Below are 12,671 nucleotides of genomic sequence, written 5' to 3'. Positions count from 1 at the left end.
TTAATAGTAATTACTATTTAAGAATATTTACAATATAATAATACTTACTATTTAATAACACTTACTATTTAATAGTATTTACTATTTAAGAATACTTACAATATAATAATACTTACTATTTAATAACACTTACTATTTAATAGTACTTACTATTTAAGAATATTTACTATTTAGTAATATTTACTATTTAATATAATTACATAGTTAATAATAGTTTTTTTATTGCTTGTGTGGGCACATTAACTATAGTTAATAGCTAAAAGCAACGTCAAGAAATGACCTCACCTGTTTAGACTGCTAAGAGAGCTAACCCTACTGATGCCAGTCAGGGGTGTATCCTCTGTAGCATATGTCTTAGGAGGCTCATCCTCCCCCTCCTCCTGATGCTTAGGAGCACTGGTGATCATGGTAGGAACTTTCCCTCGCAACCCTTGCTTAGCCTCTGACGAATTACCAAGTTTCGTGGAATCTTCATTGACCTGAGATTGTGTGCTTGTAGGTTGAGAGCTCACAGAATGCTCATCCTTTTCCGAGATGGCCTCTTCTCCTATCTGCGATACAAGAATAACGCTGTATTAACACTTTGAAGACTAGGCTTGAGACAATTCGGGAAATTGTTTCCCCCTGATCCTATGCCTGGCTAAACTCAGATGCGTTGTTTCGCTTTGTCTTTCCACATTTCCGGTTTACTTGAGTAAACCGCAAGCGCAGAACAAGTAAACCGGTGCGTAATATGGTTTACGTATTGCGGTATTGCGCAGCGGTTTACTTCCGGTGCGGTAGATGTTTTCAGCCTAATGCCAAAGTTTCAAGTCAATTGGACTTCAGAACACTTCTAACTGACTGAGAAATGTAAAATGGCTGCTGAAAGAACATTAGTTTCTGATGACACACTAATCGAAATTATTGGTGAAGGCTAAAAAATAGACAAAGCTAGAAAGCTTTATCTCCTCAGCAACAAAAGTTTTATAGTAAAACTATTTGTTTTTCTATTCATAACTAATATACACTGTCTATTAGACTCGGTGTACTGCAACCATTTTGTTTTTTTCAGCAATCTCCAAAACATGACTTCTTTGAAAGTGGGTGACAAAAAACTATTTACTCTATTTGATTTCTGTTTTTGTCATTGAGTTCTACAAGCTTGGAGTTTCAATATGATGTTTACTTTAACAGGAGTTGTGCTATCCCAAATGCTTTCACAGTTGATGGAAAACTGTTAATATGGTCTAGGATCAGGGGACCTGCTTGAATATACAAGAACAGACTTCAAAGTATTTAAAGCAGTATCTGTGCATTCATGAGAGGATAATTCCCAAATTGTAAATGAATACCAGGATACCTTATTGAGTTCATTCATAGAAGTGGCAGTTGAGAGGTAGTTCATCGGGGTGCCCTCTGTGCAGAATGTCTTAACTTGATCCTCTCCGTGTTGATCCTCTATCCTTGACAACTCTGGCATAGCCCGAGAACCTGAAGTAGCAGCTGTTCTTTGACGGGGCGCTTGTCTTGGAGCCTGCTGTGCCACTGCAGGCTTCTCTGCCATAGCTTTAGCTCTGCAAACATATGGCGGTAATAAAGGAGTAAAACAAGTCATATTTGTATAAATTGCTTTTGTCGAGTTACTGGTACTAAACAAAAGAGAATATTTTATGGTAAGATATAATTTTCAATTCAAAATACTAAGCATAATTCATGTCCTCTGACTTTATTCCAAGGAAGTTCCCGAGTCTGTGTGATTTACTACCAAGCGTCCTTGACTTTTTAAAAAATTACGATTAAGCATGCTTCATCACGAGGACAATTGAAAATTAATACTTCTGATGGATAAGACAGTTCTAGACAGGTTTACCCGTATTAAACCTCTTCAGTTGCAATGATAAAACTATGGAGCTGAGTCATAAACAACGGTGCTAAGCTATGACCGATAAGTGTGACCGCTACATGGAAAGCATCAGCTAGGAGGTCTCTGCTGGCAAAATTAATTGAAAAACCTAAAAAAATGTGACAACCCATAATTTTTTATTATATTTTAAAAGAAATGCGTAGATATGACGGAGCTCCTCTCAATGTAACTGTTGAAATTTCTAGGTCAATAAACGGTAAGTTGTTTTTATTACAATCAAGTGACATATCTACCATATCTTCCATTGACTATAACCTTGAGCCCTTGGTAATGATTGCGAATACAAACTGGCCAACAAAATTTAACTGAATTGCCTTTTAATATCAAGGAAAAAAATGCTTTCCAATTTTCTTTTTCGCATAGCGTGTAACCTTGATGACTCGCTCGATTCCGACATGACCTAAATGGCTGACTCATGCTCGGAGAACAGCGGAAATATCTTCTCCATGGTAATACTAAAGTACAAACTTGCCCTGCACAGCCAGCTGCTTAAAAGAGGTTATTGAAGAAAGTAATTTGTGAAGTTGTCTCCACTGACATAAAAGTTTGAGGAAGCAATTACATACAACTTACTGTAAGTAGCCACTGAACGAGGTGAACAAATCAAGAGCAAGGCAAAGAATATCAGGAAACATACTTGATTTGTTCAAGGGACGGGATATCAAAGTCCATAAAGTAGGAAGGATCCATGAAGCTGCCAGAGCTAGTCTGGAGAAGCATAGCTGGATCGTGGTGCAAGAATGCTGCTGGCAGTTGACTCACTCCATAGTTCATGTGCTGCCGCTGTAGGGCACTACTGCCATAATTTGAGCTAGAAATTCCTGAAGCAAAAAAGACTGCCTGAAATCCTCTTACTAGCTCATCAACAGTATGGAAGTTAAATAAATATATATGGGTAGATGAGGTGGAACAAAGTTAACTGAGATAATGCATATATGCCAGAGGAGTTGTCATTCCATAGACAAGCTATGACTCAGTAGGCTTCTGTTCCTATGTTCAGGTATCAGAGACGATACAAACTGAAAATTTTTACTTAGTCTGGCACTACCGTATACGGTAGATATCCAAACATAAAAACAACAAGCAAACCTCTGAAGATATAGATAACAACTGTTGCAGTCGCAATATGAAAATTACGCTCTACCAGAGTTGGCACAGAAAAAATCAAATGATTTAAATTGTTGATATAAATCATGATTTAAACAAGGTTTTTCAAAATAAATCGTAATTTAGTTTTATTTTTATGATTTTTGTACAAATTTGTGCAAATATCAGTGTTTCTTGACAAAGCATCTTGTTTTGATGCGTGTATAACAATTCTGCAAACACTCCGCTGTCATGAATTAGCAAGTATGGTGGAGATAGTTGGCTTCATGTGTAACACAAGGCTACAGAATGACCTTTGAAATTGGGACCTGGGAGTTTATTCAGTATTTTATGTGGCTGTTGGGTGCAAGAAATATAAGAAGTTGTCAAATTAAAGAAGGTAAGTCACCAATGCTGAAAAGTGGGTTTGCTGGCATTCTGACGAGCAATACAATCGACTGAGAATTTACTAGAGCAAACATGAGTGAAAAATCAACTTATCAAAAAAATTGATTTCAATAAAAAAATCATTATTTTTCCAACCTTGCTAGTTAATAGAACCATAATTTGATTATTGTAAGGAGCCTTCAACTAAATGCCTCTATGTCCAAGATTAAAAGAGAAACCTTAGTGCACCCTACAATTTCATGTAGTGCTCTAAGCACTATCGTTGTATTGAACAGGAATGAACTAACCTATCTACCAATAGACTCACTCGAATCATCAATAGAGCTAAAAGAACAGACTGTTTTGATAGTTCTATAGAGGAGAATTAATAACACGCATAACAAAACTACATGTAGAGACGTTTTTCTCCTCTTATTTAAATTGTTATAGATAGTGAGAGAAATATATAGAATTATCTGCTGGGCCGGTGTGAATATACTTAGCGTGAGTAAGCTGCATGTCTGGAAGACTGTAATTAGCAGTCCATGTCTTACATAACTAGACCTGTGTCACTAAACTAAGAGAGCTCAAAGTTAAAAACTGCTAGAGATAAACAAAGACGGAGTGCAAGACGCTAGGAACAAGCCTTGCTACACCTTTTCCAAGATTCCAAGATGCTCATTTAGGTTACACGTATAATGCTTATAGCATCACCTGTATCCTTTTTAAACATATTTAAAAAAAACATTTTGAAAACTTTCTGATTTTGAATTAGCTAACAGAATGTTTAATAATTAATTTATTTGAATTTATTGTGTCTTGCGTTACTTTTAAAATTATTCTGACAATCAACGACTCGCAGTGTCAACGCCTGAGAATTAGCCAGCGAATTCATTCAATTTTTCTCCAGTATTGTTCAGATTTATCACTATGTTTTGCGCAGATGAAGGCGATTTTGAATTGTAGGCACGAGGAGTTACTGCGCTGTAAGTGTTCCAATGGACATTCGTTTGCTGCTAAAATATAAGGATGTTTACACCAGAGGTCATAGAGTGCAATCATGTCTCCCTCAAACCGACATAAGAATGACCGAAGTGAGGGAAATGTTGAAAATGGAATAGCTTGCACGGCATTTTCTTGCGGATCATCTGCCAGAGTCGTTTCCATCTTTCACAAACATGAAACATTCGATAAAAAATTTTGAGTAACAAAACGCGCTTGACATGCAGGTTTCCACCATTTCCAATTTGTAGCTGACGAAAGCTTTCGGATTAATCACACCATGACAACATACTGTACGAGTACAATACACTGGCTTAACATTGCCTGCATTAGGAGAAAAGATGAATTTTTGACATAATAATACTATGCAAAAAATAGAAATAAAAGTCATTACACCAAAAAATAATATGTCAACATTTTAAAAACCCTGTCTGACAAGTGTAGACAACTACAAAATCAAAATGCAGTGTTAATCAAAATAGTTAACCACTAGTTAATAGTTGCTGAGACTGATATATGAAGGCATACCAGAGTTGGTTAGAGGCAGCTCGTACACGCTCCCACTCTCTCTGTACATCTGGCTGTAGTCTACTGGTTTCTCTGAGGAGTTGTCTATGTTATCATCGTTATAGGTCATACTGAAGTTCGCTCTGGAAGATCTGTCATCAGCCTCACCACTGCCGGCGGACATCATGCTGAATCTATTATCATTGAGGGGATGGGTGGGCATCGACGGTGCGAAGAATGCTGCTGAGTTATGAGAAGTCCCAGAGCTGCTGCAAATGAAATAAATATAATTGACAAGACTAACAACTGAATACAAGGAAAGAAGAACGATATCTAAAGGAATATGTACAGCGTATATTCTATCTAACCAAGGTGAGTGAGTTGCTCACCACAGATGAGTTTAGTTCAGACCAGTAAGATTTCGTAAGCAGGTACTCTTGAATATTGATGTCCGGGTTTGTAATATGAAATAACGAACTTAGTTTGCATGAGAATTCTAATTTTTGAAGGTTCGATCTTACCAAATGATATAGAGCTTCCAAATACCATAAAACCTCTATTGGAATGCCATAGCAGCTTATTTTCAATCATTCCCCTAAAGAGGCATTCCGTCAGAGGTGGCGTTAAATACAGCGCGGTGCTGTATTATCCGACTAGATTGTTAGAATTTTGGGAAGATATATTTAACCCCTTTACTGGTGAAGTGATGTTAATGTTAATATATTTTGCACTATCATTTGGGCAGATGGACATTAATGTTGTCAGCCTCAGCATCTTTGCTAAACGTTTTTCATATACGTCAAAGCATCTGATTGAATTAAACATGGACCTACATAGATTACAAAATGTTAACGAGATACAGCTATTACTTATTTTGATGGTGTCGCTTTAAAAGTTTTAAAGAAAGAGTCGTGATGCTTTAAAGTTAGAAAATAGACATACAATTGTTAAATTTTAAAGACACTTTTGACGTTTTAAAGTTAGAATATGCCATAACAATAGCTGCTATTACATCATACGGCGTTCCGGAAAAGTATTATCATCGTTCATCAAAAAGTTTTAAAATCTTCAGGTAAGATTGTAGACCACATCATGGACGAATCTGAAAACATGGATAGGATTTAGACCTTAGTGATGTCTAATCGGAGTGTAGTTCTGATGATTGTGACGATCGATCTTCTCAGATAGTACATCGTCACCAAAATCGTGGCAACCCATCAGCAACAACAAAACAATTAATTGTTATTGATTGATGTAATCGAGCCATTATATGAACTATATTGTGGGCACTTATCTCCTGATCAATTTCTATTACGGGTTTGTAAAGATCATAGAATGTGAAAGTGGCAGGCAAATACGTAGGGATGGCATTCAATTAAAGGGTAGCGCTGTATATTTCATCCTTTCTATAGTGGCGTTATATTAGAGGTGGCATGTTATATTAGAGGTGGCATTCAAATAAAGGTAATGTTCAAATAGAGGCTTTACAGTAAGCCTACTCCCTTTCAAATGACATTTTCTAACAATTATTGTTGAAACAAGGCGTTTGACGTGGCAATATTTTATAAAACTGGCCTACAGAAAATTTATATTAAAGGAAATTCAGTGTTTTCAAAACATTATGTATGAAGTTTTAATACACCGAGTCATGAATGCATACTAAATGTAATGTTTGAGACTGCGGGATGTACATAACTTGTCTAGTGTTGTTGAGTGGCCTGCGAGCAAGCTTGGCACTATCCACCGAGCATGCCCGTGGACATAATGCTTTCAGTTGTGATTTCAGTGCTAGTTTACTTCAGGTCGGAGCGCCACTAGTGGATGGCTCCGTGACAAAAACAGTGGTCAGAACTGCTCTTTAGTTTAGGAGGCAGTTTTGTCGACGACTGAATACCATTAATAGTCACGATAAAAAGACTGCATTACAAGCAGCCAAAAGAACTAGCAAGCGTATTGCAGCTCGGTAACTACGTTAAAACCAGCTATTGATACCAACCTACAAGCACAATTGAGTGATGATCTTCACACAACTGGGAATAATTTAATAACTCCACTAAAAACTATCAGTGGATTGGACCCAAGAGAGAGGCATCGTGCATTGTGGAGAGAGTCATTAAGTGACGATCTAAGCTGAAGCTATACAGAACTAACAACTACTCAAGAACATAATAAACCGGAAACCGAACCATTAACTTGGGTCTGCCAACGACTGAACCGCAGTGGCTGGAGTAAAAATTTTTACTCGACCAACTTCAGGGTGAACAACGCAACCTTGAATCAAATTAGAATGAGTGTTTTAACCGCGATCAAGTTTTTTCGATTTTAATCTATAAACATCCTGGCAGTCAGATCATCTCAAACATCAAAAACAATCACAAATGATAGAAAAGTATCGACACTTTAAGATGAATTTTATTAAAACATTGTGCAGGTTCATCTTTAGTGAGTGAAATTGCTACCAGTCTGTCACAATCATTTTTATTCATATGAATACGCAGAGCAACTTTGGTCTCTGCAATTCAAATATAGTCTGATTACAAATGTTGGCTCTGTTGATATCTGGCGAATGTCACAAGATTGTCTTACGACAAGCAGAATATTGTTACTAACCGCTTGTGGTGAACCCTGGGAGAGAGGGCAGAATTATTGCCACTTGTTGAGATCTGTCTCACAGGGTTGGTGCTAGCTTGCAGGGGGTAATCTGAACTCTTTGTCATCAAAGTAAAGTTGGAAGCAACAGGCTTGCTTCTTGGCGTGCTAGAACCTGTGTCAGTATGTCAATTTAAGCGAGTCATACACATCAGTATGTGGCTAAGTTGTCACCAATAAACAGCTGGCCGGCAATGCCATGTGGTTGCACCGGCTTCATTGTAAATGTCCCACAAGAAGCAAATATCTGAAATTCACATCACTACTTTACTTTGGCAATAACGTGACATTTGACTTGATGTATATTTTACATATTAATAGTGTTACACATTTGATGTTTTACTTTAAAGTTTAGAATTGAGAATCAAAATAACAAAATAAAAAAGAAAAATATTATTTTATGATTGCAAGTTTTCAATTGCATTCAAAATAAGACTTAACCTTTGGTTTTGTATGTTGATGACCAGAGATGACAAAAGACTCGCCTAACTGCGGAAGGGCTGTATCTCTTGACTTACCGACACCAGAGTTTGAACTACTGGCTTAGCAACAGCTCTGTTGATAACGGCGAAGAGCTAGACCGAGTATGATATCTTTTATAAAACAAATACAACTCGACACATAATGATCTAAAGAGTTACACCCGTACCACTATTTATGCGAGTGTCTGAGCTGTGTGTGGAAGAGGGAACTCTCTTCAACTGGTGCATTTCCATGTTAGCCTGCATGACCTCCTGCATTATATTCTCAATCTTGTTGAGTGTTGTCAAACCCTCCCTATTGGTTAGTGACGAGCAGCTGCCCACACTATCTTGGCTCCCTGTCTTCTGTACCTGTGAGAAAAGCTTCTGGTCAACTGAGTAAAGATGATAAACAGCACAAAACCATCAAGTCTATGTCTAAGTCTATGACAAAGTCAACTAGTAGCAGAATCTTTTCTAGATGCGAAATACTGTAACATCAGTAATTAGTACAAATATTACTAAGTCATGTTAAGACAGCGATTATGACCTACAATTGTGAGTTGTGAGTTGCTGTCAGCGTCATGCGCTGGTCTGCCTGACAAACCGCTAAGCAGATTCTCATACGCTGCAATTGGATGCCCTGAGACAATCATTGCGTTTCCATGATACTGTTCACTAGTAGGCTTGCATCATACTGTTCAATAGTAAGCTTCCATGATACTGTTCACTAGTAAGCTTCCATGGTACTGTTCACTAGTAAGCTTGCATCATACTGTTCACTAGTAAGCTTCCATGATACTATTCACTAGTAAGCTTGCATCATCCGAGATGGAAATGAAAAAAAACCCGCAAGTCAAGCGAGTTTTGCTACTCACAAATTTTTATCAACTGTTTCATGTGTTCCAAAGATGACAGCGACTCTGGCAAATGATGTGTAAGAAAATGCCGTGCAAGCTATTCCATTTTCAACATTTCCCTCACTTCAGTCGTTGCTATTTCAATTTGACGAGACGGGAGTTGGCCGCTATGATCTTTGGCGCAGAATTCCATCGTTTTAACAAAGCACCAGCATTAATCGGCAACACGTGAATGTTAGTTGAATACGTATCGCATAGTAACTCAATGTGCACACAACTCCAAATCTGCAAAAGCTTGCAAATGATGGAAATGCCACTTGCTAATGCAATAGCACATGCATGACTGTATAACCAAAACATTTAAATTGTTTTCATAGGTTTAGAAAGGCAGACCGCTATTGACTGGTGTAATCTTCATACACTTGACCGCTCATAAATGCTATTAACTGAAATGTTATTTGATGCTTCCACTAGGTTATTACAAGTACATCCGATTATATGATCATTTCCTGTTGCTCATCATTATAACTTTGCTTTTGTAAAATTTCTGGCAAGTACAAACGTTTTAATCTTTTAGAAATACAAACAGAATACTAGATAAACTTCTCATTTGCAAAATTATACAGATATATAATTTTGGGTTGAGCTATGAGTTACACGGAACTTTATTTAAATGTAATTTTCATCTCAAGCCGACTGCCTTTATGAAATGATTTTCACTCTGCATGGGGATAACAACCAGCTAATGGTTCATTAAAAATAACTGGATGATACGAAACTATAAAAGAGTGCTGCGTTTGGGAGATGTACATAATATATATATACATGTACATAAAATATATATATATATACATGTACATAAAATATATATATATATAAATATATATTAAATACTATATGCATTAAAGAATGCAGGGTATTAATATAACTAGATTGTTGGAATCAACTGACTAATACTTTATCTTGTGATACTGTTTTTTTATTTTGAAGTCACTGCAGGCTGTCATTCTGCTGCACTCTTCATGTGACTCGTCACTAAGACTAAACTAAAAGACTCCAAATCTGTACAATAATAAGAGCATTGTCCATTCATTAAAAAATTCCAACGTTAAAAAAATTACCCCCTACAGGAAATGATCTCAGGTACTCTGATTTCTATCCAACGTGTTAACCCCTACACCAATGTCACCATCCACAACCAAGAAAATACTGATTACTGATGACGATTTCTCATGATGCACAGAACTGACAAGCGTACTAATATGTATACGTGTTGGTAAAAACAAGGTGCTAATTAGAATTGATAAAAACTAGCCTGCTATCTTTCATCACTTTACAGTACTTGCATTCTCGTCAAACTTAACATGTTGCGATAGTTGGTAGGACAAAGAAGGTTTTATGAGACATGTAAAAAAGTTGGCACAACTCCTCATACACACTAATATAATAATAAAGTGACTATTCTGTGAGTATGTAATACTAGATTACGTTAGAGGGATGTTTTAAAATGTGCTCAAACCTAACAGCTTTTAAGCTTTCATATCCTATCAGCACCAGATTTATATGAAATAGTACAGATGACAGTAGTTATGATTGAAAAACTTAAAATTTTAAGAATATATTTTAGCAGTAACATATTTTACTAATATTTAAATAGCAGTTTAAGTATATTAAGCTGCTAATTTGTATCATTATTCTTACTAGCAATTGGCTCAATCAGCTTTTACCTCCCAACCATTATTCATACAAATACACAAGCCTGTCAAGTGAATACTTTGAGTAAACCAAAAAAAAGAGAAGAGAATGAAGTAGACTTGCCTACAAGCTGTTACGAATACTAGAGGCATGCTGTCTAGACTGTGAAACCTGGCAGCCAGTGTTATTAGTCATGTATGCAGACATACAAGCGCAGTGTATATCCGTTTTGTATCTGATATATCCGATATATGCCTAGGAGCGAGCTACTGATTACCTTGCATGTAGAGCATCAGAGAGCATCAGGAAATGAATAATAAAGACGCTAATAGCCATGCAAAGGCATAAAGTCTACTGTTACAATTTGCACTGCTGACTGAATATTCATACGCATTGATTGACAATTAGCTAGAGCGCCTGCAAACAGTTGTCGGCTCAAATGACGGATTTACACCACAGAAATGCAGTGGATTCGCAACGGGTAGTTAATGGATGTGCCCAATTAGCGAGTATCGATAAGCAAATGCTTGCCCGATGTTGACTGAAACGCTGAAAATCTGCTGAAGCTCAGTCAGTATAATTTTAATGAAACGTCCGTCGACGCTCCTGTTGAGAAAGATCAAAGGTCAGACCAACATATTTAGATCCACCCCTGAAAGCCCATGCCCGCAGTTAATCGAATCAGACAACATCAGTAGCAAAGGAGAGTCAATAATTAATTGCAATCTATAGACAAGCGATGTAGGTGCTGCGATGTAGACCTCATTTGTCATACCTTGTTCACTTGTTATCTTTACAATGTTATCTACATAGACATATAATATAAATGAAGAGATGGATTGTTGCTTTGTTTCCTTGTAAAACACTTTGAATATGAAAAAGTTTTAAAGATGAACTTGCGCAAAAATTTAGTAGATTCTATAAGTATCAGTATTTTTCTATCATTTGCGATTGTTTTTTATGTTTGAGGCGGTCTGATTGCCAAAATGTTTTAAGATTAAAATTAATAAAACTTGATCGCGATTAAAATGCTCAGATCAATCGAAAGTGTGATTATGAAGTCTATAGTTACAAAGAGACTGACAGAATAGAGACACGTAATGCTGCAACTTGAACACAATAGCTGATATCAACTATAGCAACGTTATCAACTAGTAACTAGTGATATCATTTTGCATGTACTTTTATTCAGGGAGTTTTAATCACAAGTTTTATCGCTTTTTATCTAGAAACATCCTGATAATCAGATCACTTCAAACAACAACAATCACAAATCATAGAAAAATGCTGATACTTTCTGATAAAATCAACAAAAAACATTTGTGTGAGTTCATGTTTAATTAACGCTTTACTCAGTAAGCAGCGGCCATATTTATATTTTAGCAACTATATTATCGGTCATCAGCAACAAATCCACAGAACTATAGGAGACTTTTACAAATTAATTAAAAAGATAATTATAATATGCATAGCGTAAAGTTTGCAAGAAATTAGGTGGAAAAAGGTTTTATTGAAATAAGTTAACGCAAAATAAAAACTGGCAGCAAATTAAAACTGATATTGAAAAAGAACAAACCGCATTTTAGTTGAAAGAGATGGGATGGTGCGATAAGAAAACTCAAAGTAAAATATAATTGACCTAAGAATATGTACACACAATAAAACCTCAAAACACAAGATTAATCCTTTCCAAGAGCTGCTTCGCCAGGATAAACCCATCATACTGTATGTTGAACCAAATATTCCCATTAAAATAAGCTATTATTCAACCTACAGACCATCTACCTACTATGACTCCTTCATCAATACTGTAAGTCATACATATCACATTAACACAACTTGAGTCTATAAAGCTATGTGAAAGGTAAAAGTAAACACGGAACTTAATGTAAACAACCAAATTTGTAAATTACCAATTATAAGTTCGTTTTATATGTCTATCCGAGGCTCAGCAACTCGAAAGTTCATAAACAAAGATGGGCATAGAGCTTACTGGTGTGCCTTACTCTGCTTTAGATCCGGTCAAGCATAAACTAACTTTCTTTATCAATTTGTATCGTTTTCTCTTTTTTAAATTTGCTTTTCACGGTTTACCAGCCCTTTTTACTATACTTTCAA

General features: G+C 36.3%; 1 protein-coding gene across 1 annotated transcript in view; it reads right to left on the bottom strand.

Annotated features, from left to right (window-relative positions):
- The window catches only part of LOC137400580 (serine-rich adhesin for platelets-like), a 56,495-nt gene extending 47,841 nt beyond the window's left edge, over positions 1–8,654 (bottom strand). Inside the window, exons 1-7 of the mRNA XM_068086910.1 lie at positions 8,553–8,654; positions 8,187–8,385; positions 7,499–7,652; positions 4,910–5,154; positions 2,544–2,727; positions 1,343–1,556; positions 286–551 (exon numbers count right to left, since the gene is read on the bottom strand). Of these exons, the coding sequence (XP_067943011.1) occupies positions 286–551; positions 1,343–1,556; positions 2,544–2,727; positions 4,910–5,154; positions 7,499–7,652; positions 8,187–8,385; positions 8,553–8,654 (1,364 nt within the window). The remainder of the gene's footprint in view (positions 1–285; positions 552–1,342; positions 1,557–2,543; positions 2,728–4,909; positions 5,155–7,498; positions 7,653–8,186; positions 8,386–8,552) is intronic.
- Positions 8,655–12,671: the final 4,017 nt, after the last annotated feature.

This window comes from Watersipora subatra, chromosome 7 (genome assembly GCF_963576615.1).
Source record: "Watersipora subatra chromosome 7, tzWatSuba1.1, whole genome shotgun sequence".
Classification (NCBI taxonomy): Eukaryota; Metazoa; Bryozoa; class Gymnolaemata; order Cheilostomatida; family Watersiporidae; genus Watersipora; species Watersipora subatra.
Note: the sequence above shows the minus strand (reverse complement) of the source record. Positions and strands in the feature narration are given on the sequence as shown.